At 45.5% G+C, this 27,129-nt stretch overlaps 1 protein-coding gene across 2 annotated transcripts in view; it reads right to left on the bottom strand.

Annotated features, from left to right (window-relative positions):
* Positions 1-27,129, bottom strand: part of CHD7 (chromodomain helicase DNA binding protein 7) — a 193,205-nt gene that overhangs the window by 85,686 nt on the left and 80,390 nt on the right. For both annotated transcript variants that reach the window (XM_018058479.1, XM_018058478.1), the window contains exon 3: positions 2,393-2,823. In XM_018058479.1, coding sequence (XP_017913968.1) covers positions 2,393-2,823 — 431 coding nt within the window. The remainder of the gene's footprint in view (positions 1-2,392; positions 2,824-27,129) is intronic.

Here is a 27,129-nt window from a genome sequence, read left to right on the forward strand (position 1 = left end):
GCTGAAAGCATGTGACTCTAGGGCATGGCTGCCACTCAGTCTCAACCATGCTGACCGCTCCCTATGCACGGACACACACGTCAGGCTGGGTGGCCAAGGCCACAGACGAGCATCACCGAAGGGTCTTCTGAAGATAAAGGCACAGTCTGTACCTGCACCAAGGAGGTTGGGGAGGGGCCTGGAAAGTTTGAATTTGATGCTCCAAGCTCCTAATGGTTGTTTATGGCAACTGGGGACATTTCAACAAGTTTCACTGTTAAAACAAAATAATTTAGTATCTTCCCCAACCTTGGAGAAGGAAACAGCAACCCACTCCAATAATCTTGCCTGAAACATCCATGGACAGAGGAGCCTGGCAGGCTACAGTCCATGGGTTCACACACTGTAGCGAGTAGAATAGGACATGACTTAGCAACTAAACAACGTATCCTACATGGCCTAAGGATGTGCTAAAGTACATTTTTAAAGACAGGGTCAGTCTGAGGTAGACTGAGAGCTTCAAAGAACACAGCTGGGAATTGATGACCAGTATCCAAGCTAGAGTGGGGTTTTTAAAATCAATTATTACCATTAGGTAATAAACTCAAAACACTAAGATAAAAATTAAAGACAGATATATAGTTTTGGTGATATATTTTCTGAACTCCAGAAAACTTCTTGAGACCACACACTCTTTTACATTTTAAGTTAAAAAAAAAAAACTTTCTTTTTAGATTTTGCAGAAATAAAGCACATGCCTCTTCCTACCAAAAGCACAACACTCAGATTTAAGCAATTATATTTTTAAAACCCCCTTCATAAATCAGACCGAAATTCTAACAGCATCCTCTTGGCTCACATCCCTATCTTAACACAGTACCTGCAAATAGTAAGCCCCCAATAAAATATTTCTTAAGTAAATGAAAACGAAACTTATAATGGATTGTGAGTTTAGAAGAGTGTTTGTACAGAGGAAAAAAATAAAGGCTTTCAATTAAGAAACCACATACCAAGGCATCAAAGAATGCTCGTAAGTAAATGCAAACATCAAGTTACCTATCAGACCCGATTATTGAATATATGGTTCTCCATATCTACAAGGAAGTGGTCCCAGGATCCTGGCAGATACCAGAATCCAAGGATACTCAAGTCCCTTGTGGAGGGCGAACTGTAACTCGGTTATTTGGGCACCATATATAGCACTGACAACAAAAGGTTTTCTTTTAAGTACTATGATTCAAATTTACACTACAGAATAATGCATTGGGTTGTTTAGATATTTTCAGCAGGAAGCTGAAAATCCCAGTTTGTCCTTCCGCTTTGCAGCATCTCTCTAGCCACAGAAACCACGCCCTCTTTGTGTACCTGCTCTTGATACACAGGATCACCCACAAGCCCAAGGCTGCCTGGCCCGCAAGCTTGCGATGCGGGGATCCAGCGCCCTCAGCCTCAGGGCTGACTACGCATGTGCGCCACACGCATGCACATTCACACGTGGGGGGTTACAGGGGGTGCGTATTTTCTACATGAGTTTTACAAACAGGTTCGGGGTAACCAAGTCTGACCATACTTCCATCTGGAAACTATATTTTATAACATGAGCCATATTCTGAAAAATAGATTCAGATGTTTGGAACTGGTTCAGAACAGTTGTAAGAAATGTTCAGTACAAATGAAAAAAATTAGTCTTCAATGTCTTTTCCTCTCAGTTTTTCTTACTGAATAAATATGCCTCCTGGGGGGTCAGAGAGTCGGTGGGGAAGTACGGAGGGGAAGGAGGGCGTGTAGGAGGCTTTTCCCCTAGAACCTAAACTACATGGTCTTACCCGAGGCATATCTAATGGGTAACTGCTCTTTGATTTGTCCCATGTTGCCCGCTAGGATCTCCACCCTGCCCCTGGAAGGCTCACTCTGCCTGCCAAATGGGGAGAATTAATTCTCCTGTTTCAACTTCTGGGAAGCAGGACTGAAAAGCCTGCTGAAATACAGTGACTCGCCTGGCTTCTATAATCCTTCTTACCCAGTTTGGCATTGTTGCTGAAAATGAGGTTGGTGGTCTAAGCTTACAAAAAATTATGCTGGTAACCTGGTTCTATTTGTTAAATGCCAGGTTTTCATAAAAATATAAGACAGTGATTTTAAATAAGAAACTATTCTTCACCCAGTAACATTTCTAAAAATCTACCACCCGAATCAACAACTCATAATAATGGAAGTCCTAAATTTTAGAATGCGTTAACACCTTCACTTGTTAGTTTGGGTGTGAGAGAAAGAAGCTTAACAGTAAGGACAAAAATCAGAGTGACCCCCACCCTTGAGCTGCCCCCTCTCCCCCCCCACATCCCACAGGTTGTAACTGTTTGGTGCTTGTGTCTCTACTGTTTGGTGGCGGGTGTTTCTGCCCGCAGCCTACCTTGACTTTTTGCTGGATTTGGGTTTTGGCGTGGCAGTTTTTACTTTCTTTTCCTTTGGCTCTTTGGGAATCTTAGGGGCTTTCGGGGTCTTGGGTTCCTTGGGCTCTTTTTTCTCCTTGGGTTCTTTCAGTTCCTTGGGATCTTTTTTTGCCTTCGGCCTTTTCTTTTTCTTTTTCTCTTCTTGGGACCCGTCTAGTGAGTTCCTGTTTAGTTCTTGGTTATCAACCCCACCAGGGAAGTCATCTTTACCAAAGTTTTTACTGGGATCCTCTGCAACAATGTGGTTGTTCTTCTTTTTCTTCTTCTTTTGCTGTGGCTGCTGTTCTATCGATGGCAGGTAATCATCACTCTTCACTAGCTGAGCGTTCGGTCCACTAACCTGAGTCATATCCGGCACTGGTTTCTCTAGAAAGGGCTCCGATGGAGAATGCTAAGAGACACAAATAGGAATTGAAATTAGTTTATCATTCTTCGTAGTTTAGAAAGGAACTGAAAGTTAGTGCTGATAGTTCTCAAACTTACTCTACACTCAAGGCAGCCAACTTAACCCACTATACAGTTGTGAAACTTATCATTTTGTCTCATCCAAAAAAAAAAACAGATTTCTTCAACAAGAAAGCTTTTAAATGAATAGAGTTAAAGTGAGCAACTTAGTCATAGAGTTAAAAAAAAAATTCTGTTCAGGAGAGAAAATTTCTCATTCAATTTAAAGACACTTTCCATGTCCTTAGCACCTGTGTAGGAACTGATGAAGGATGAAACAGCAGCAAAAGCTAAGCCACAAAGATGGAATTCAAGTGGAATTCTCCCCATGCAGGAAAGGGAAATTAAAGATGGATAATCAAGTCACTTTTAAAAACAGCAGGCAAACTGAGCACTGTAAGAATCAGATATTGTGAAAGTTTGAAGTCCGAGTATAAACACCCAAATCTTATACAGTACAAGTCATTTCTAATTTAAATGACATTCAAATGTCAAATTAAAAGCATATATGCCAGCTTATATGTGGACAGGACTTCCCTCATAGTTCAGTCGGTAAAGAATCTGCCTGCAATGCAGGAGACCCAGGTTCAATTCCTGGTTTGGGAAGATCCCCTAGAGAAGGAAATGGCAACTCACTCAATTATTCTTGCTTGGAGAAACCCATGGACAGAGGAGCCTGGCAGGCTACAGTTTATAGAGTCTCAAGAATCTAACACAACTGAGCAACTAAGCACACACATACCAGCTGAATAATTTGGGGTTGGTTAGATTTCTGGTACTGATAGGCAAGGAAGATTATGTTTTTATTAAGCTATTAAAGCTTCACATTTCCAAATCTCACACAGAGGAAGGGAGGGAAGAAGGGAGGCAGGGGCAGAGAGAGTAAGAGATTCCCCCAAACAGTCAATCTGACATGACTTGCAGTTTTTTTTGGTTTTTTTTTGCAGGAGATTTTTAACATCCACTAGGACCGTATCCCAGAGAAGGCAATGGCACCCCACTCCAGTACTCTTGCCTGGAAAATCCCATGGATGGAGGAGCCTGGTAGGCTGCAGTCCATGGGGTCACAAAGAGTCGGACAAGACTGAGCGACTTCACTTTCACTTTTCACTTTCATGCATGGAGAAGGAAACGGCAGCCCACTCCAGTGTTCTTGCCTGGAGAATCCCGGGGATGGTGGAGCCTGGTGGGCTGCCGTCTATGGGGTCACACAGAGTCAGACAAGGCTGACGCGACTTAGCAGCAGCAGGACCATATCCAGAGATGGTCTTAAATACTGTGGAGAATACCAACACCTGGGACAGGATGCTGACAACAGGGATAGAGGACAACCTGTCTCCACTGTAAACTATGAAATCTAATGCACCTTTACATTTCAACGCAATCCTTGAAAAGGTTACATCTGCAAGCGTCATTCATTTTCTGCCTTTTTCGTATGCTTCTCCAGACACTGGATAGTAACTATAATATAAAGAGCAACAGTAGTAACAGCCACAAGTGTCCATGGAAAACTACCACATGGTGGGCCTGTGCTAGGTAAGCACTTTAGTCTGGGACACTGTTCGATCCCTCCGCCAGCCTGGAGAGTTCTCTGTGGACATAGACACATTCATGTGATGCATGCGCCCAAGAGCGATAGAGGCAAGTGACAGAACTGGGGCCTGTGCCCGCCCACACGATCCCAAGAGAGGAGCCGCCAGAGAGGCCAGGTCTGCAGGGGATGAGAGAGGAGCTCAGACTGCAATTCAGATTCCAATACAACCAAAATGTGATCATGTACCCCTGTTTTTCAGAAAAGAAGTAGAATTTGAGGAGGCTGGGTGGCTACCCAAGGCCACAAGGGTGGGGGGCCCAAGGTGTCATCTGAATCTAGGTTTCCTACTAAATCCAGTGCTCCTCTGCCTGGCTCCTGAAACCTCACCCAGAGGCCTCATCCTCATGGGAAAGGTACTGCAAGCTTCACTTTCTTCCCAGTGTTCAATGACCCTCCAAAAACTCAAAGAAAAGAAACCACTGCCAGGAAAGAAACTGGTTGTTCTGTTCCCACTAAAAGCTACTACAGTTACCGGAGGAGCCTACACTCAGTTCTGCAGCTGCGCTGGTGGAAGAGAAACAGCCAGAGTTAGAGTTGCGAGATGAGAGAGAACATTCTAATCCAAACTCTGCCATGAGGTGTATTATCTGGGGGGAATCATGTCACTTTTTCTTCCTCGGCAAAAGGAAGCATTTATCCCAAAGTCTCTTCCAACATCCTATGATACGAGAAAATCTTCAAATACATACTGCTGTTTCTTGGTCAGAGCTGAGAGGGGAAGACCCTGAAGGGGAGAGGGGAAGACCCTGAAGGAGAGTGGGGAAACCCTGAAGGAGAGAGGGGAAGACCCTGGAGGACGCACAGGAGGAGAGTGGAGCCAGAGCAGAAGAGTGGGGATGCACACAGCTGCAGGGCCCGCCCAGTGGTGACAAAATGAGCACATCCTGGCAAACATTACCCACCTGCCCTAACAAACGCTTTCAGCAAACACCAACCGAGGACCTAACCGAACTGTCAATGGCTGACATTCACAGCAACATGGATGAACCTTGAGATCATCATAGTCAGTGAAGTAAGTCAGACAGAGGAGAAATATCGTATGACATTCCTTATATACAGGATCTAAAAAGAAATTATACCATTGAACTTACTTACAAAACACAAAAGAGACCCACAGACTTAGAGAATAAACTTATATGGGGAGAAGAATGGGGAGAAGGAATAGTTAGGGAGTTTGGGGTGAAGAGGTACACACTGTCATATTTAAAATGGTTACCCAACAAGGACTCACTATATAGCGCAGGGAACTCTGCTCAATGCTATGTGGCAGCCCGGAAGGGACGGAAGTTTGGGAGAGAATGGACTAGGATATGTGTGGCTGAGTCCCTTTGTTATTCACCTGAAACTCACAACATTGTTTGTTTATCACCTATACCCCAATACAAAATTAAAAGTTTTTTTTTTAATTTTAGTATCTGAGAATTAATGGGATCTGATTCAACAGTTTTACTATATCTAAGTTGCTGGAGTAGAACTAATTGTTAAATATTATTTACTCGTGTAAGTACAATGGAAAAAGCCAGATCTTTGCATAAGACACACGGAGATCAAACTTATTTGGGACAAGCTATTTGTCAGGAAATGGAAGACAAGGCATTTCCTGGAAGGGGAAGGAAAGAGGAAAGTCTCTGAGTAAACAGTGCTTACAGCTTAGAATGGTGAATTAATTCCAGGTATGTGTACCTTTCTCTAATCTGCATGGCATTAACTAGGGTAACCAGATGCCAGCTTCTGATGAAAGATACCTGTTCCATGGATGTGAGTCAGAAAAAGCATATAACACATAATACCAGAAGTCGGAAAATTCATCTGCACTTTAGCATACAAATCATTTTGGATGCTCCTTTCAGTAACAAATGAAGCCATAAATTAGTATCCCTTAAAAATTTAATCGTCTGTAAGAAGAGGTGGGGGGGGGATGTAAAGACCAAATACAAAAAAGATATGAAGGCTGTTTGATAGACAGCAGAATTCTGTTTGAACACTGCTTGAAGTCGGGTGGGAAAGGTGCTCAGAAATATTATAGTGTTTACCAGACCCACATCTCCTTAAATCTTTTAGAGAAAAGCTGTTTTTGTAAACATTTAACAAAGAACAGATGGCCTGCCTTAATCATGCAGGGGAAAAAACCTGGAGCTCAGAGTAATACCCTGACAAAGTCTCCCAGGTCCAGCCCCCTCACCCCCCCTACACACACCCAAACGCATGGTACAGTCTTCTCTAATGCTATTTAATTTTACAGCAGACATTTTCCCATCATTTCCCACTGCCTGACAGGTAATCAATGCCATTAACATCTGATATCACCATATAGGGCATTCCTAAAACCTCTCATTTATTAGGGTAAATGTAGAGAATGTTAGATACCAAAGGTATTTTGAAATACACCCTTTAGGACTTCCTGCTTAACACATTTTCTATCATAGTTCCATGTGCCTGTTGGAGAATTATGGAACTTGTAAGGACTGTGCCATGCACTTTCGGAACTGAAACAGAGTGACTGATATTTGAACAATAAATAAAAATCATCCAAGGTGTGTGCTATCCAAAAAAATTACCATAAACTGAAGATGATTTTTATCAACTCTATGTTTCATGAACATATAAATTAGGCAAACACATTAACAAGTTTCCTCATGTAAAACAGCAGAACAGACTGTAAATTTAACCAAAGAAGAGATGGGTGAGGGAGGCAAGGCCAACCCCTCTGTTACCTTTAAGCAAAGGTGACCCCAAAGGCTCAGGAACCTTCAAAAGAACATTTTAAAAAATGCATAAGGGACTTCCCTGTTGGTCCAGTGGTTAAGATTCTGAACTTCCCTGCAGGGAGCATGGGTTCAATCCCTGGTTGGGAAACTAAGATCCCACATGCCACTCAGTGTAGGCAAAAAAAAAAAAAAAAAAAAAGCCCAAGAAAACACTCTACATCCATCTCCACTGTGTTTTCCCTCCAACATGAACCAGCATTTTCTGATTTCAAAGCCTATCTTATTTAACCATGTTTTTTCTTAATTATAGTCTTGAAGCCTCAACTTGCTCTCAAGGTCAGTGACCATGAGTCAGTAAATAGCGTGCAGTGTTTCCAACACGGACGATCCCTGCAAACCAACACTGTTCGTAATACCGGACGTCTGTGGGCAAACATTCTACTCAGCGAGTGACACAATACATATAAAATCAAAATGCTACTTTATAATAAAGAGAAGATACTACCAACTAGATGAAAGGACACAGTGCTTCCGGGGGAAACATCCCACCCCACAAAGTAGGCTGAAGAGAGGCAGGCACTTGGTGCTCAGAGAAACTGAGATCCAGGGGGAGAAGTGGCAGGAAAATTGAGCCGCACGTGACAACAGGTGCAAGCTCAAAACACTCAACTATGAATACAATGGCTTGTAAAAATACAGATATTAAGTAGCCATTTAAGACTAAAAAGTACAGGGACTTCCCTGGCAGTCCAGTGGTTAGGACTCTGCACTGCCACCGCAGGGGCACAGGTTCAATCCTTGGTCGGGGAACTGCAGTACTGCAAGCCACATGGAGTGGCTAAGACGGGGAAGAAAAAAGACTGAAAAGTACAATTTGGTTGTTGGAGGTTTCTTAAATGTCTTTGGAGACATGTTCCCATTACTGGTTTTCTTCACTTCTCTTTTTCCAGTATTCCACAGGCTCTCAGTCCCTCTACACTCTTAAAAATGAATTCTGGTATGAACACTACAGCTCAATCTCCAGTCTAAATGTACCACGATTCAACAGAGCATTTAGCAAAGGTTTTGTAAATTCCACTGAGATTTAAACATCTTTTTCTGGTCAATGACATTGACAGAAAGACCATCTCAGTAATACCTCGTGCTCAAATCACTTATTCATCCAACAAGCATTTGAGGATGTAACAGTGAACCAGGGAGCCTGGGTGCCTGCTGAGGGAGGGCAAAGCATGTCAGCCAGCAGACACCAAGGAGGCTTTCTGGAAAAAACACGGTTCAGGGAGGCAAACACTGGCCAGGGGTTCCTCCCTCGATGGACCAGCCGGAGCAACAAACCACGTCTAGGATGTGGTGGACTGAAGACACAAAAGTACCTCACAGGGGGCTTTCAAAACTTTCCAACAGTTTTCAAAACTGTTGGAGAGGAGATCAAGATGAACAGGTATTATTCTGAATGGTCAACTGAAATAATTTTTAACTTTCATCCTTTGATATAAAATTACAAGGACAGGAACAATCTTAAGAATCAAGGATCAGAATATTTTCTGTTGGACCAAATTTGGTATCAAGAGTCAGGGACTCAAGCTCTAGCCTTTCCTATACCAGTTAGTTTTATTCAGCTCATTTAAAAAGACCATTTCTAAGAAAAAAATATCAAATGAACAATTTTATAAACATAGACACAAAAATGAACAGTATCACACTTGTTGGTCATATGACTTGAGAAGGCAAAAGTATAGAAAATTTTCTTTCTAAGTTTAGGATTTTAAAAAGTGTTTCAAGAAAAGAAGACTCAAGTCATGGGAGTTTTGAGAATTCTGGGTTAGACAATGTTAAGCATTTTTCTTTACTGCAAAAGTCTTCAAACCCTTACTACACTCTGAAGAGGGACAGGACACAGTAGGCTATACAGATATTTAACCATGGCATTCTTTGTCTAAGAATATCTTGAATAAAAATGTTCTTTAAAATGTACTCTGGATTTAAGCAGCTAAAGCAGAGCAAATCCATCACCTCTGTGGGAGGAATGTGAGAGAGAGAGAAAGAGGGCTTGTCTTAAAGCCGTGGTTACCAAATATTTTAAAAGCTAGTACACGACTCTATGAATAAATACAATTTTATATAAATGCACTGAAAACAGCTTACTCAATTATGGTCATATGTAGGAATAAAACAGGGACATTAGTATAATCATATAATCAATTGACTTATACAATTTCCATTATAATATATATATACAGTGAAGATAAGTTAAATAAAATTAATTTTAAAATATAATAACTTATCTTAGTGTGTCCCTCAGAATCATTCATTTTAGACTTGAAAAAAAAAATTTAGTTACTGTGAAGTATCTCATTTGAAAATCACCTGTAGGCATTTTGGCAGCATCTACACTGTAAGTGCATTTTGAATGAGAAGAGTCCAAAACAATGAACCAACTGGGCATGCGGAATTCAGTGTTAAATAACTTCCCATCACACAGTGAATCCTGGCCACCTTGCAGTGCTCAGGGTGAAACTACATCACGAGGAGTGTCACTGGCCTCTGTAGCGTGGGACATACTGTGCTCTGGTGTTTTCATGGGCAACTGGACCTCGACAACCCTGTAGAGAGACTCCATCGATGTTGACCCCCTTCCTAAGTGTCTGAGAAGTTCTGAGTGGCACACACTCCCTCCCAGTGCAGGAGAACAGGGCGTCTGGCCACTGTTGCTCCCTGTCGCCGCCCTCTCTCCGTGTCCATGCAACCAGACTGTCACGCTGGGCTGGGTGCCGCCCTGTGGCTGAGCGAGGTGCCAGCCGGAGGGTACGGCTCTGTGGCCACCATGCCAGTTGGGTAACAGGTCAATTCTAGTGCTTAGCAAAAGCACCAGACCAAGTAATCGCCTTACATTTAAAAAGCATATAATGAGATGACATGTTTGTCCCATCCAAATCACACACACACACCCACACACTGAGGGCACAGAGTTAAAGTGATGTTAAAGTTTTGAAGTTTTTGTTTTGTTGTTTCTCCATTGCTTCACAAGTGCCTGGGAAAATCAGCTTAGTTGTTTAGACAAGACTTGAACGTTGCGTTAACATGTGTCAGTTCTCCAAAGAGCCTGTGCGGTCATCAGACCACACCCCTAACCTTGAAATCTCCTTCCCCAAAGTACTTGTAATAGAAGGGAAACGCAGAGGGGTTGGTTGAGAAAAGCCTCACTCCTCTGGGCAGGGGAGAGACAGAAACCAGCATGAACACAACACGATTGAAAGCCGTTGAGTGACTTCCTGGGCAGCCTGGACGGCACACAAGGGGACAGTCCCTGCAGGCAGCAGGCCCGCCCACCGTAAGGATGACACCCACTCTCCTCCTACAGCTGCCGCACCATCCCCCCACCAAAAAGAGACAGGGTCTGCAAATGTGGCATCGCAGTGCCTCTGACTTCCAGTAAGCAACCCAAACTCTGACCCCATTAGAGGAATCTGAGACAGGGCCAAACTTTCACCCTCTTGTTCCGAAGGTCTTGCTTCCTAAAAGCAGTAAATCCTCAAGTGTTATCTGTTACTGGACATTACTTCCTAGAAGTAAAAACAGGAAAGATAACGAATGTGCTCGGGGTCCTTAACAAGGCCAACTGTACTGTCTCTCCTTTCCCTCCTGTTTCTTCCTTCACCACCTTGCACAGGGCACCCTGCCTTTAACAGCCTCCACTCCACAATCGCCAGAGAATGAGAATCTGTAGAACTAATCCCAGTTACAGGGGCATTCCTCTTCCCTATTTCCAGTTATCTCTAAGGTCTGTACAGTTCTCAAAAGGCTTTTTGGATGCTTGAATTTGGCAGCAGACACCCAGAGCTGAAGCCACCGAGCTTACCAGGGATGAAGCTCAGCAAAACAAGACAGCAGTGCTTCCGGGCTGGTCGACATGTTTTGCATAAATAGAGCCTATTCAAGCCACTAAGGACAAAGACCAAATTTACACACCAAAAATAGTTTAGTTCAATTCAATCGTTTGGTTTTTTTTTTTCTTGTTTTTACTGTACACTTCCATTGTTGTTTTCTTCTTTTTTTTTTTTTTTTTTTGCTATCACTGGTGTACCTAAAGTTCGTTGATCCTTGAGTTAGAAAGGGGGAACGTATAGAGTTTGGCCCTGGAAAACCACTTCATTCCACATTTGCACTTTATAGACGTCTACTAGCCTAAAAAGGTCAGTGTTAAAGGTAGCTTACAATGCTGCTCCTACCAACTTAAAAAGTCAAACCTCAATAGTTCTGTGTCTTTACCTAACACAGAACAATCCCAGGGGTTTGTGTAGAAATGGGAATAGAACAGTCTTTAAGGGGGAAAAAAATCCATTTGTAAGGAGCTCAGTAATAAAGCTAATTTACACCCAGTAAGTTCTCCAGGACTCAGAGCTTGTGAGGCTAGCGAAAGATCTAGTTGCAATAAATGCTTAATGATAGACTGCTTTGGTTCTATTAAAAAAAAAAAATCATTCACATCTTGTAGGAGGCAGAATTCTAAGGTGACCCCACAATCTCCACCTGCTAGCCGCAAGGGGGACCTGTGGCTGCTGGCCAGCAGACGTGGCCAAGCTGAGAGGGACTCGCAAGTATGATTAGAAACCCCAAATCAGTTGGCTTTGAGTTACTTAAAGGCGCGCCTGACTTAATCAGGAAGCTTGTGAAGAGGGTGTGGGTCCCCCCTTGAGAGCCAGACATTCCTTGCTGCCAGCTGGGAGCAACCCACCATGGTCACGAGCCAAGGGCAGCCTCCAGAGGTCAAGGACAGCCCCAGGCTGAGGCACCAAGTCACACAGCTACCTAAAGTGAATTCGGCCCACAACCCCAGTGGACACAGAAGTCAATCCCTGCCCAGCCAAGACTCCAGATGTAAACACAGTCCCCACTCCTGATAGCAGCCTGAAAAGGCCCCAAGCCTAGGAGGCAGCTGAGCTGGGCTCAAATCCTGACTCACAGAAACGGGGGATAAGAACACGGTATTGTCAGAAGCCACGAAATCTGTGGCAATTTGTTACGCAGCAACAACGCATACCTTAAAATCCCCAGCCACTCACGTCTTAATGGTTTTCAGTCTTCCCCCTCCCCATCCTGGATCCCCCTCGCATGCAGACATCCCACTGACCGCAGGAGCACAGAGAGCACAGCAGGACTTGTCCATCGCTTTGCGATGCTGCTCTGTTGACGGTGACACTGAGCCCTCCTGCGCCAAGCACCTCTCTGTGCTCACAACCCACCTGGGGAAATTATCCCCACTTGATAGATGGGAGGACTGAGGCGCACAAAGAGGTGATGCATTTGTCCAAAGTCACAAAAAGCTCGTTACAAGAGTCAGGATTCAAGCCAGGTCACCTCTCTGTGGAGCCCACATCTTAGCTACTACACCTATTATCTAATCATTGCAGCTCACCCATTCCTGTGAAAATCACTCAGTCGTATCTGAGTCTCTGCAACCCCACACACTACAGCCCGTCAGGCTCCTAGAGTGGGTAGCCATTCCCTTCTCCAGTGATCTTCCCAATCCAGGGATCAAACCTGGGCCTCTTGCACTGCAGGCAGATACTTTACCATCTGAGCCACCAGGGAGGCCCATTCCTGTTGCCCTGTCTTCAGAGAGGAGGAAGGCATAATGACACAGACAGCTGTGTGCGAAGTACCAGCTGGACAGAGGTGGGACCCACTCCGACAGGAAGAACCGAGATGAAATGAAGGGTGTAGGCACTACAGGCAGGCTGGAGTCTGACACTCTGAGATAGTTAAGCACCACTGAAACCATCACAAGGAGATTTTTTTTTTTTTTTAATCACTGTGTTCAAATTTTAAAAAAGAAGGGAGAAAAAGAAAAGAAACTGCACTACAAGCAATATTAAAGGTTCCTGATGTGTATTTTAACAGAAAGTTTCCTGCACCTTAGAAACAGTCGGTTTAACACTTAAAGGGGATTGTGTCCCCATGACTCCTTCCAGCTGGAATTATACATGAAACAGAAGATACCAAAGCAATTAAGTATTTTATAAACACTGCTGAGGGGTCAAAAAGAGGGAGGTTCATTCACTGACTAATAACGCAGTAATAAACAAACAGCAATGTTATGCAACTGAGAAAATTATTATAATTGAATCTACACAGCTGGGCAAGAAGAGAAGGCTGGTTATGTATATCAGCTCACAATTGCTTTGTGTGGGTAGGTTTTAGTTTTAGAGCTGGTTCAGAATGGAGATCCTTCTACAGTCAAGATTTTTTTTTTCTCTCAACCGAACATGATTCCACAATTACAACTGCAGGAGGGAAAAGAACTCAATGAATTGCCCACCAATTATTTGCTCCCATTTGAACTACAGAGGGGTCCCTATGTACAGAGTGGGCAGGAGGTGAAGCTTTCTCGTGATGTGCTCATTTCAGATCTCTTCCAGAGACATTTTACCTTGTTTGTGCACGGCCGTATGAATAATGAATGACTCTGACTGGGGGCCACATTGGAGGGAAAGCAGCAGAACAAAGTCGCTTCTCACATTTTAACATTTGGCTCCCACTGTGTTCTTGGAGCTCCCTTTCCACCTTGATATCTGCCCCTCTGCAGAAGACAGGCAGAGAAACACCGCCAATTACTGCACTTAAGTGTACACAGGTGTGTCTAACAGGGTCGGAAGAGCGACTGGTACATTTCCCTTGAATTGTTGAAGTTTTAGCATCAAAATCAGAAAAGCATCATTATTCTCTAGGGTTCAAGAATGAGCTGAGTAAAAATCCACCGTCCTTCCATCAGTTAAATGCACTTAAAACACAAACCAAAGCAAAACAAGCTTCTTTTCTGAGGATATTTCTAACTAGATGTTACCCTTTATTACTACATGAATTCTTTTCTTAATTAAGTGACTCCATCTCAACAAATCTGTGATCTATGTCAGGTTCCCATCTGCCTAAAACCTAACTCTCCTGAAACTCGGAAGGATGATTAGCTAACCACCAGGGCAGAGGTACCAATGTATTTTCGACAGGCACACATTTTACATCGATGATATCTATTTTTATGAGATAAAAGTACTAAAGCTTTAATGGTGGCAATTAAAACAGCCAAGAGTTTGAGCAGCTCGATGGCTGAGTCACAGACCTTTTACCTATAATGGGATCCATTATATCCCTGAGCTCAGTTTGAGGGAGTAAAAGAGGAACGGAGTTTTAAATATGGTGATAAAACAGCAGTACCCTCTGAACTAAGCAGCTTTAGTTTAAACTGCCGTGTGACCTACCCCGCGCCTAATGTCAACATCCAGTCGAGCAGCCTTCTTCAAAGTTCTCAGATACTTCTGTCTGTTTGAAACTATTTGAACAATTTGAAGATGCTACAAAGATGCTGCTACATCATGACGAACATCTGAGTGTATCTGTTTCTATTTTAACTTATTTGTATTTAAAAACACCACTTTTTTGAAAATGCGTAACTTCAGATGACTTGTGACAAAATCTCACTTATGTCTAAAATAATAAATATTTATATTGATATTCCCTTTTAAAATGTAATTTAGGGGTATGAATAAGAATGTAATTATTCACAAGGAGATGGTGTAAAGTTTGAGCAGTATTTATGGATGAATACCAGCAAACAAAGGAGTGGGGGTGTTTTTCATGGCATTTTAACATTATTTGAAAGTATCAGGATCATAAGCTCTGTACTTGCAAAAATGTAATAATCGCCCAACGTCCAGCCCAACACTAACCACTTCTCTAATTCAAGAACCCTAAAGATTTTCTCTTTTGCTTCTATTATAGCACATTCAGAAACAGAAATGGAAATTATCTTGGGAACAATCTCACTCACAAGTGTTTGTATCTGTTACTATCTTGATCCCTAGAGAGAGCAGGCAGACAGGAAACAACCTGCAGAAAGGGTTTACCCCCGACCAGGAAGGACCCAGCTAACAGGGGTGGGCAGCCATGCAGCCGCCTTGGCCCAAGCGGCCTAAAGGCAGTCAGGTCTCTCGGGGCTGAGGATCTGTGCCCCCACCAAGTACGCCGGCATTAGCCAGGTGCCCCCTGGCCGTGTTCCTCTGGGTGCTGGCAGCTCTGTCAGGATAATTCATCTGAAGGAAGAACAGTAGGGTGGACTAGTGGATTCACTATTAGGCTTGGTTTTGAGCATTTTTCTCTATGGCGGCTTTATCAAGTGTGAAGACCTATCGTCTCAAGATGCCTCAGCTTCCTGTCTGTAAGACAAAGAAGTGGAGGAGCTGGTCTGTAACGGCTTCCAACTCTAAGACTCTATCGTCCGATATTCTCTGCTGTTAAAAATCTGGCGTCAGCCCTGCTTAAACTGCCACCCCACCTGTCCAGCAAGAAATGAGCACTCGTAAAGTGAAATGGGAAGTGAAGATCATTTCAGAGGGAACTATTAAGGAAGTTTTGTAGATAAACACAAAAAACAAGACATTTAAAAACCTACAATAGAAAGCCTGAATTAAATACGATATACCGGAATTAGAGATGCAAATGAAATCTTAACATAAACAATTTACTTTCCCCATTTATAAAAAGGAGAACTTTCAGAACTTCACTGCAATAATTCATAACTTCACTTCATAGGTACCTAATGTCTATAAGGTTTTCTCCTAGTAAGTTCAGTCTCTGCTCAATATAATATGTTGCAATATTTATTAAATATTAAATATCTTGTGCAAGCTCAGTCGCTCAGTCGTGTCCGACTCTTTTGCAACCCTATGAACTGTTGCCCACCAGGCTCCTCTGTCCATGGGATTCTCCAGGCAAGAATACTGGAGTGGGTTGCCATGCCCGTCTCCAGGGGATCTTCCCAACTCAGGGATCAAACCTTCATCTCGAGTCTCCTGCACTGACAGCTGGATTCTTTGCCACTGAGCCACCGGGGTATGCACAAATAATAATACTCAGGTATAAAAGAATCATTCACGTTTGTGAATCCCTGAAGTCATGGATCCACAGCAAATAAACCATGGGCAGGTGAAGGGAAGGGGAAGAACAGAGGGGAGGTGGGAAGGACAGAAGCGTGTCATTTACAGCAGCCGCAGGACCTGGAGACGAACACACATGAGGAGCACTGGGCAAGGACCTCTCCCAGCCCTGGAAGGTTCACTGAGAACTTCTGAGGGGAGCACTGTTGACTTCAGGGAGGTGGGGACCCCCAGTTCCTCACAACACAGCTGAGTGCGGTGTGTAGCACACATGCTCGTCACCCAGGGCCAGGCCACACCACCCAGGCAGCCCCCGGCAGGTTTCTGATCACCCACAGCAAGGAAGCCTGGGAGCGACCCTCTTTAAAATCGTCATTTATAAGAAGTGGGCCTCAGGAATGATTTCAACAGCGGCAGCCTCCAAACCTCCATCCCTCCCCACTCTTTCCCACCCTCCTGCCTCCCACACTGGTCTCTCCACCTTGATACCCTCCACCCCTCACCCTCGCTCAGGTTCTCAGTGACCCATTGAACCTTTCTGGATCCTCATTTCCTCCAGCCTTGCCGCCTCTCTTCGCTCCCCTTTAGGACAGAATGCTCCAGGGAATGACAGCGTTTGCTGCCTTCCCCTGGTAGGCAGAGTTCATACTCGTACTCCACCTGAACAGCCAGCCTTCCTCATAGGGAACCCCCTTCCCCATGCTCCTGAACTGTCAGTAGGAGCCGACAGCCTCATCCCCAGCTTCTTCAGGGACCTTACAACAGCCTCGCCACCCCTCACGAGCTCCTTCAGTGCTGGTTTCCCATGAACCTCTCAGCCCATAAGTCCCGAGGTGCCCTGGACCCTCACATCTGGATCTGAGATCTCTGCCTTCTCCCTCAGCAGGGGTCACAGCTCGAAACACCACCCACCCGTGGCTGATGGCTCCCAAGGTTCCTTCGAGATTCTGGGCCCCTCCCCTGAATTCCATTCGTCCCCATGCAACTGACCTGGCCACCTGCACACCCCTGACAGGCATCACACTCCATGAATTCTAAACCAAACTCCTGATTTCTTTACTGACTCCAGCTCCACCAGCAGCACAAGCCAGACATGGGGAGTCGGCCCTGATCTCGGCTTAGTCTCACCCAGCACTTTCACTCCACTCTGTGGTTCCTCCTGGCTCCACCTACAACACACACAGGACACACCCTCTGACGACCCCAACTCCACCCTGTCTAAGCACCTCGAGACCTGCCTGGACCACTGTTGCCACAACCTCTGCACCTGACCCCTGTCTCCCAGGCTTGCCATCCAGCCCAGTCTATTTCCTGCACAGTCCCAGTGATCCTCTAAAGATGTAAATAGGACCACAATATACCTCTATTCAAAACCACTAAGACCTTCTCCTCTCATTCACAGTAAAATGGCAAGTCCTCAGCATGGACTACAAGGCCTCAAATGGACCCCTGCCACCTCCCAAACCTCATCTCCTGCAAACCCACCTCCCAACCTGCTCTAACTACGCTGATCCTTTGTTGTTGTTTAGTCACTCAGTCAAGTCAGACTCTTTTGCAACCCATGGACTGTAGCCCGCCAGGCTCCTCTGTTCATGGGATTTCCCAGGCAAGAATACTGGAGTGGGTTGCCATTTCCTTCTTCAGGGGATCTTCTCGACCCAGGGATGGAACCCACGTCTCCTGCATTGGCAGGTGGGTTCTTTACCACTGAGCCACCAGGGAAGCCCATGCTGATACCTTGCTTACCGTCAAACAACAAAGGGCAAAAGCTCTCCACCTCAGGATCTTTGCACAGGCGGCCTCTGTCCTCGGAAGACTGTGAGCCTCTGATAGGCCGTTTGTCTATATACAGGTGACCCTTGACAAGGTGGATTTGAAAAGCGGGGGTCCACTTACTTGAGGACTTTTTTCCAGCAGTGCATGTCACAGTACTACACACTCGGGGTTGGCTGAATGCGCAGGTATAGAACCATGGATACGGAGGACCCATGGACACAGGGAGGACAAACGATAAATTATACTCAGATTCTCAAGTGTGTGAAAGGTCAGTGCCCCAGCCACCGAGCTGTTCAAGGGTTAACTGTATACAGAGGCATATATATCAGAATGTGTGCCTGCCTGTCTCGCTCTCCAACACCTAAAGCAGGAACTGACACATACCATGGGCCTAGTATTTACTGATTATGAAACGTTCCCCAAATGTTAACACAGACGTCACACCTCCAGCCTTTGTCTTGATTACATACATGCTCTGTGGGAGCTCCTGGCGACTGCTGTACTGCCAAGGTGCCCACAAGGGTATCCTAGGACACTGTGGACTAATAAATGCGTAAGTGAGTGAGTGCACATTCTCCTGACTGGTCTGAGGCAATGTTGAAACATTTGATGGCCTTTGAAAGCCGCACATTCTGCCTGCTGTCTGCACAAATTTCTCCTTCATTTCTCCTCTTTCCCTGACTTAAGTACCCCCTTTCTTCCTGACCCTGCAAACAACTAAGTTGCATATCTGCTCCCACCTAAGTCTGCACTTCTCTCTTCTCATTGCAGGGACACCACTGTTTAACTAGACTTCTTTTAAGGAGAGAATACCTTCTTTTTATATCTCCATGACCTCACAGAGTGACTGGCATGTTACAAATGCTCCAAAATGCTGCCTGATGAATAAATGGAGAGTGGATGGATAGGTGGACAGATGTATGAGGTTCTCACCCTATTTTTAAATAATATCTTTAAAGAAGTCTCAACAGGCCCCAAATGCTGTCCTTCTGCTATGAATGGATCACCATCCCTCAACTCATTTCCAACAAAAGCACTCCTGGGGAAGAGACCTAGAAAGAGTTCTCAGAATCTGGCCTCCAAAAATATCGTTAGTAAGTGCTGAACTACATTGATCGTATATTTTTATCTAAGACAGCTTATCATTTTCTTCTACATACATGTTTAAAATAAACTTTAAAATTCTAATGACTCTGAGCTGTGAAATATTTCAGTTGCTTTAGGTGGAAGGTTAAGGCATGGTTGCAAATTTTGACACACGCGTGCTTCTCTTTTTTGCTCTGACCACAGCCCATCTCCCGAGGGGGTGGGGGAATGATCATGTACCTTGTGCTAAAGCCCAGGAGGAGAAGCCAGGAGGCTGAAGGAGGCGCCTGAGTTGGCTGGAAGGATAAAGGACCCAGGGTCTGCACTGGGTTTAAGGAGCTTTGGTCTAGTCCTCAACCACAAGGCCATGAAGCTCTAGACCAGGCTTGTCACCACGAAGCCCGATGACCTACCTGGCCACAAACTCCAGAACTTCACTCACCATCTCACTTCCTGTCCGTCCACTGCTGAAGCAAGACACACCCCAAAACCCTCTGCTCTCTTTGCTGACTTCTTCCACCAACCTGTGAGGCCACCACTCACCTGGTTAAGCAAGTGAGCAATGTGGGAGCCCAGTTCTCCCTCCCTGACCCCACCACGCACACTGCCAAAGTCCTGCTTCCAGGACTACCTCCCACCCACCTTTCCCTGAGGCCTGGGGTCTCCGAGGCAGCGGCCCCCAGACACATGTGGCCTCGGAGCACGTGGCAGGTTTGATCTGAGAGGGGCTCCACGTGTAAATCACACCAGAACTCAGAGGCTTAGGAGGAAAATATGTGGATGATCTTGTTAATATCTTTGTATTAAATATTATTTGTTGAAAGGATATTCAATTATTATATGCTGAAACCATATTGTGGGTATCTTACATTAAATGTGGGCTTCCCCAGTGGCACTAATGGTAAAGAACTTGCCTGCCAATGCAGGAGACATGAGATACACAGGTTCCATCCCCGGGTCAGGAAGATCGCCTGGAAGAAGGCATGCCAACCCACTCCAGTATTCTTTCCCGGAGAATTCCATGGACAGAGGGGCCTGTCGGACTACAGTCCACAGGGTCGAAAAGAATCACACAAGTGAAGCGACTTAAACACACATGCACATTAAATACACACAAATGAACTTCCCTGTTTCTTTGTTTCAATGTGCTGAGGAGGCAATTTTACTCAACATCTGGGGCTCACATCCAGTTCCCCACTGGGCAGCACTGCCCAGGGAAGTCCTCAGTTTCTCTGCTGCCCCCTCCCCCCATTTCCCCACTCCACTCCCCAGGGCATCTGCTCTTTCCCACCTATTAGCTCTCCCCAGAGTCCTCAGGTGAGTGCTCCGTGACCCTCAGATCTGGCTGCCCTCCACCCAGCAGGGACAACTCAGCCCAGAAGGCACCTCCTCCCACAGGATGCCCTCCAATACCGTTCTCCCCATGCCCCCCATGGCCCCACAGTGCCCCTCTCCCAGGCTCTGCCTTGGGTACGGAGCACTGCATGGGCACCTGAAGAATGAATGTGCCCCGCCCTGGGGATACGGCACAGAAGGTGATGGACAGGAACCCTCCTCTCACGCCACTTAGAACATAAAGTGGGATACAGAGTATTTTAGCAACAATACAGTCACAGAAGTAGTAATAATATAATAATGAGGCATTAATGGCAGTAGTAATTTTGAACTGTGGTTGGAGAAGACTCTTTAGAGTCTCTTGGACTGCAAGGAGATCCAACCAGTCCATTCTAAAGGAGATTAGTCCTGGGTGTTCTTTGGAAGCAATGATGCTAAAGCTGAAACTCCAGTACTTTGGCCACCTCATGTGAAGAGTTGACTCATTGGAAAAGACTCTGATGCTGGGAGGGATTAGGGGCAGGAGGAGAAGGGGACGACAGAGGATGAGATGGCTGGATGGCATCACCAACTCAATGGACGTGAGTTTGAATGAACTCCGGGAGTTGGTGATGGACAGGGAGGCCTGGTGTGCTGCAATTCATGGGGTCACAAAGAGTCGGACACGACTGAGAGACTGAACTGAACTGTATTTACAAACAACATATCATGCAGAAGGCACAGTTCTAAGCACACTAGTGTATGATCTCAGTCCCCCTGCTGTTTCAGTCGTGTCCGACTCTGTGCGACCCCATAGATGGAAGCCCACCAGGCTCCCCCATCCCTGGGATTCTCCAGGCAAGAACACTGGAGTGGGTTGCCATTTCCTTCTCCAGTGCAGGAAAGTGAAAAGTGAAAGTGAAGTCGCTCAGTCGTGTCCAACTCTTAGAGACCCCATGGACTACAGCCTACCAGGCTCCTCCGTCCATGGGATTTTCCAGGCAAGAGTACTGGAGTGGGGTGCCATTGCCTTCTCCATCAGTTCCCCTAACAACAGTATTTGTTAATGTTGTTAAGTCACTAAGTTGTGTCCAACTCTTTTGTGACTCCACAGACTGTAGCCTGCCAGCCTATTCTGTCTATAGGATTTCCCAGGTGAGGATACTGGAGTGGGTTGTCATTTCCTTCTCCAGGGGATCTTCCCAACCCAGGGAGCAAACCTGTGTCTCCTGCATTGCAGGCAGATTCTTTACTACTGAGCCACTAGAGAAGCCCCAGCAACAGCATTAAACAGATATGATTCCTACTGTATAGATGAGAAAACTGAGGCCCAGAGAAGCTATGCGGTTCACCCACAGTCACACAGCTGATTCCGTAGTGATGAAACCAGCACTTCAAGGCCATGCTCTTCCACGCTGCACCTGCTGCCTCCCAAGATGAGCGATTGCAACGTAGAGAGAAAAGACGTTACAGGACAAGTGATCTCTAAACTACAGGTGAATGTTCTGGACAGAAGTCCAGGGTGAAAGGGTCTGGAAGAGCTAGAATCAATTCACCTTCTCTGGGGAGGCGAGAAGGAGAGAAGGCAGAGGAAGATGGGGCTCTGCTCACTTGCAGCTGCAGAAGAACTTTTCTACAGGACCTGCACAGGATCCCTGAAGACACGAGACAGGATGACCCAGAAGCTTGGCCCCTTGCATGGCCCCTGGACACAAGAGCAGGGGGCCTGTAGTGCTCACTCCTTGTCTGGTGAGTCAGCCTGGACCTACTGTCCTGACCGACGCGAAACCCGGTCCCCCTGGGAGGAATTCTCGAGGCCCTGCCTAAGGGCTTCTCAATATTGTACTATCTTCATCCAACGGACAGGTACACTTACCTAGACATTAAGGAAATTTCTGATGACAAAGTTACAGAGTAGACATGTTACAAAACCACCAGCCTATGAGTTTACCCAAGTGTACATGGCAAGCAGCCAACAGGGATCCAAAGTAACCCCAAAAGCGCACCTTCCTTCAGAATCAGAATCGCTGCTTAAGGGGTTGTGGCCAAGGGCGAGTTAAATGATCAAACAGCTAAGCAGACATGACATACTTGAGTAGACTGCAAAGTTCATATTCATTGTAAAGATGAAATGTGAGATTTACAAGAAATGCTTATCTTGTCAATTCAAGCAACATCAAAGGACTCCCCTCCACTCTTAGGTTCTCTTTTTTCTTTTTCCTTTTGGTGACAGCAGACGGCAGGAAAGTGGGATGAGCAATAAGCAAAGATTTCCACTGGTTACCTTTGAAGAACAGTGATTTTGCTTTTCAAGTGCACGTCCTCCCATAAATGCCTTCGTAAACTTCAACACTGGATGCTTTTCACAGTGTGAAGATGGCACTCGCCGGAGGAAGGAGAGTGGAGACTGTATGCCAGGTGATTCCGGTCTCAGCACCACCTCACTGATCTGTCACTCGCTCCTCCACGGCCCTCAGCCCAGCCCCGTACAGTCATCACACCAAGCACGGCACTAAGATGCTCAGGCACCTTCTCTCCTAAGACTGCAAGTCTGAGAAGTCTACAGGGGCTTCTCTTATCCACCTTCGACCTCAGGAGCCAACAACACAGCCTGGTACACGGTAGCTGCTTAGTGTTGTGACAACCATCTTTGGGTGCACTGCGACATCGTATTCAGAAGTCTGCTAAAATTTCACAACTTAACAATAGGAGTTATGTAGGTGAGAATTATATAAGGGTATGAGAAGAGTTAACCATTGAGACTGAAGCTGGTGGGACTCAGTCCTCATCTTACAGGACACCTCATCGTAAGAGCGTGTGACACCATCAAAGGTTCCCTGCTGGCCACTCTCTCCTCTCCTGGGATCCAGGACGAATGCCTGGTGGTGGTCTCTCCTCACTGCAGGTCCTGGGACCCTCTTAGCCTAGAGTACTAACGATGGGCTGTACAGGGGCCCTGGCCTCACCTTCCTCTTCTAACCCTGTCAAGGTCTATGGCAGAATATTATCTACACAGGGCTTCCCAAGTGGCGCAGTGGTAAAGAATCCACCTGCCAGTGTAGGAGACACAGGTTCGATCCCTGGGTCAGGAAGATCCCCTGAAGAAGCAAATGGCAACCCACTCTAGTATACTTGCCAGGAGAATTCCATGGACAGAGGAGCCTGGTGGGCTACAGTTCATGGGGTCACAAGAGAGCCGGACACAACTTAGCAACTAAAGAACAACAGCATTTATACAATTATAACTGTTAAACTCATCCCCAAATTCCCGTATCCAACTAGCTATCTGAACTGGAGTCTAGGAGCACCTCCACACTAACATGTCCAAACTGAGTTTCCTGCACTAACCTGTATCTTCAGATCCCTCAGCTGCTCCAGTCAGAACCATGATGGCTCTCATTCTCTCAAACCCCATTTCCAATCCACTGGCACAAACCGTCACTTCCTAACACCAGCGCCCTAATCCAGACCACCACTGCATCTTGCCTGATCGATGGCCTCTGTGCAACCGCATCTGCCCTCTACCTATTTCTCAGAGACGCACAGAGTGAGCCTGCTGACATACCAGCACCTCGCGCCACTCTCAAGCGCAAAACTCTTCGACAGCTCGCCATCTCACTCGTGGTAACACTCAGAACTCCTCAGCATAGCTCACAGCACCCTGCTTGATCTAAAACCACCCCAACCCCTGCTTTATTTACTCTTCTATTACTTTGCCAACAAAGGTCCGTCTAGTCAAGGCTATGGTTTTTCCAGTCGTCATGTATGGATGTGAGAGTTGGACTGTGAAGAAAGCTGAGCGCCGAAGAATTGATGCTTTTGAACTGTGGTGTTGGAGAAGACTCTTGAGAGTCCCTTGGACTGCAAGGAGATCCAACCAGTCCATCCTAAAGGACATCAGCCCTGGGTGTTCTTTGGAAGGAATGATGCTAAAGCTGAAACTCCAGTACTTTGGCCACCTCACGCGAAGAGTTGACTCACTGGAAAAGACTCTGCTGCTGGGAGGGACTGGGGGCAGGAGGAGAAGGGGACGACAGAGGATGAGATGGTTGGATGGCATCACCGGCTCGATGGACGTGAGTCTGAGTGAACTCCGGGAGTTGGTGATGGACAGGGAGGCCTGGCATGCTGCGATTCATGGGGTTGCAAAGTCAGACACGACTGAGCGACTGAACTGAACTGAACTGAACCAAAGTTCCTATCCCTCCCTCCCTCCACTCCAAAGCCACTGGCTTCTTTGCTGCCCTCAAGCGTTCCAAGCACACTCCTGCCCCAGGGCCTCTGCACAGGCTATACTGGCTTCCGCCAGGCGTGTACAAGACTTGCTCCCTTTACTCTACTGGGGTGTTCTGCTCAGTGTCACCTCCAGGGCAGGAGAGTCTTGGCAGCAAAGAGTTCCACTAACAAATATCAAAGTGGGCAGTGCCGGGGTAAATGCCTGTTTAGTGGTGACAGTCATGCAGGCAAACACTTTTTAATGTATTTATTTGAACTTAAAAAAAAAAAAAAACACTAGAATTTTTGAAAGTTTTTTGTTTCAAAATTCTTGTAGGGAACAAAACACTTTGAATACTTCTGCTTTATCAATTATGACTCTACAATTGCTCTGTTGGATGCAGCAGTCACCAGCCGAATGTGGCATTTAAATTACTTAAAGTTAGATAAAATTTACCTGTTCAGTCACACCAGTCACGGTCTAAGTGTCTGTAACCAATATGTCTACAGGCTACCATAAAGGACAGTACGTAAAACACTTTCATTCACCAGAAAATTCCACTGGGCAAAGCTGCTCTGGAGTCTTGACTGCTTAACTGGCTTTGTTTCTAGAGGAAATTCTGGATTTTCCCACAACCATTTTTATGCTCCCAAATGCCAGCAGCAGGTGAGAGAGTTCCATCCAGGTGACAACGCCTACTGGAACCCAACTTTCAAGACATAATGTTCATCGGATAACCCTCTTATCCGGTTTCTAAAGAATAGGGCTCTGGCTTTCCACCATTAAGATACAAATTAGTGCTTTGGACTCTTTTTTTTTTTTTTTAATTGAGTTGAGACTCATGGATATAGAATTCACTATTTAAAAATGAATAATTCAGGGACTTCCCTTTCAGTCCAGTGGTTAAGAACCTGCCTGCCAATGCAGAAGACACAGGCTTGATCTCTGGTCAGGGAGGATCCCACATGCCATGCAGCAATTAGGTCCGTGAGCCACAACTACCGAGCCTGTGCTCGGGAGCCCAGGAACTACAATACTGAGCCCATGAGCCGCAGCTACTGAGCCTGCGGGCCTAGAGCCTATGCTTCTCAACAAAGAAGCCACTGCAATAAGAAGCCCGCACACTGCAGCTAGACAGCAGACCCTGCACACCACAACTCGAGAAAGCCCAGTTGCAGCGACAAAGACCCAGCACAGCCAAAAACAAATAAATATAAAATAAATAATTCAGTGGCATTGAAGATACTGATAATAATTTAGATTCTTGACTACCTAAACAACTTGACAATCTTCTGTCAAACAATCTGTCAAAAGCCTATCCATGACCTAATTAACAGACCAGAAGTCTGGAAATGTGGAGATACCTCAGATGTGCAACCCATCACCTCAGGCATCCTTGGTCCATGTATGCTTCTGGGAGTGTCCCCTGGGCCACAGCAACCCAGCCCCCACAGGACAGCCTGCGCCCTGTGGTCCTGAGTGCCACCACCTGGGGCGGAACCATCCAGGGTCAACGGAGGAAGCAGAAGATGAAAAACAACCAGAGAAACCAAAACTATCTCCACACGTGTTATAAGACTACTCTTGTCAAGAAAGTATTTGTGATGCCCATCAACACCTCCTACGTGTAAAATACACTAAGCAGAAAGTTTCTCTCAGGATTTCATGACACACACACACACACACACACAAATCTCTGAGGAGGAAAAAAAAATTCCTTCTTTCTGATGATGAGAGTGATCACCTCTCCGGCTTCCCTCTGTCCACTTACCAGGATGCCCAGCCCAGCAGCTGAGGCTGTAATTAGCATGCTTCCTTGGTCTCCATTTCAGAACCCAATTTCCTGTTTCTATTTCACACACACACACACACACACACACACACACACACACACACACATTTTGTCAAAATGTCTCAAATCCTTTTTGGAGAAATAATGACTAAAGCCTAGATTTCCACTGATTCCATTTACCCTCTGCCACTAACCATACATTAGAAAATTTGAGAACACAATATTAATCTTAGGATAGAACTAATTCACCCTAAAGTAACATCTTCAAACAACTCAAGTTTCTCTGTTTGTCTTCAGTGCCAAATGAAGGCCTAGGGTCTTAGATCAAGAGATCCACACGGGTACACATGCCCACCCCGAGGCATGAGTACATACACCCTGCAGGGCTGATGGTCAGGACACAGCCAGCAGCTTCTTCTTCCAGGAACGAGGAGACGGAAATTTTACAGTTCAATATCAAATTTAACATAAAACTGCAAAAAACCTTTTTCAAGGGAAAAAACCAATTTTACCAACTGTAGGAACAGCTTTTCAACTAACAGAACAAGTAACAGTACACATCTTATACAAAGTACTTTCAACTGGAATGTCTTTGGGAAGAAAATTTAAACAACAGCTTTCTAAAAGATCACTTATACTTGAAAACAAGATGCTCTCCTCACATCACTAAAGAGACCGCACCGTGTTAAGCGACAATTGGCAGGTACGCAGCGAAGATTTACTCTAAGGATCACGAGGCGAACCTCGTTGGCATCACCGTGCATGCGTGGCTCTCTGTCATCATATCATCTCACCATCTAGCCAGGCCCACGTGGTGAGAGGTGAGAGAACAACAGC

The sequence above is a fragment of the Capra hircus genome, chromosome 14 (assembly GCF_001704415.2).
Source record: "Capra hircus breed San Clemente chromosome 14, ASM170441v1, whole genome shotgun sequence".
NCBI classification, from domain to species: domain Eukaryota; kingdom Metazoa; phylum Chordata; class Mammalia; order Artiodactyla; family Bovidae; genus Capra; species Capra hircus.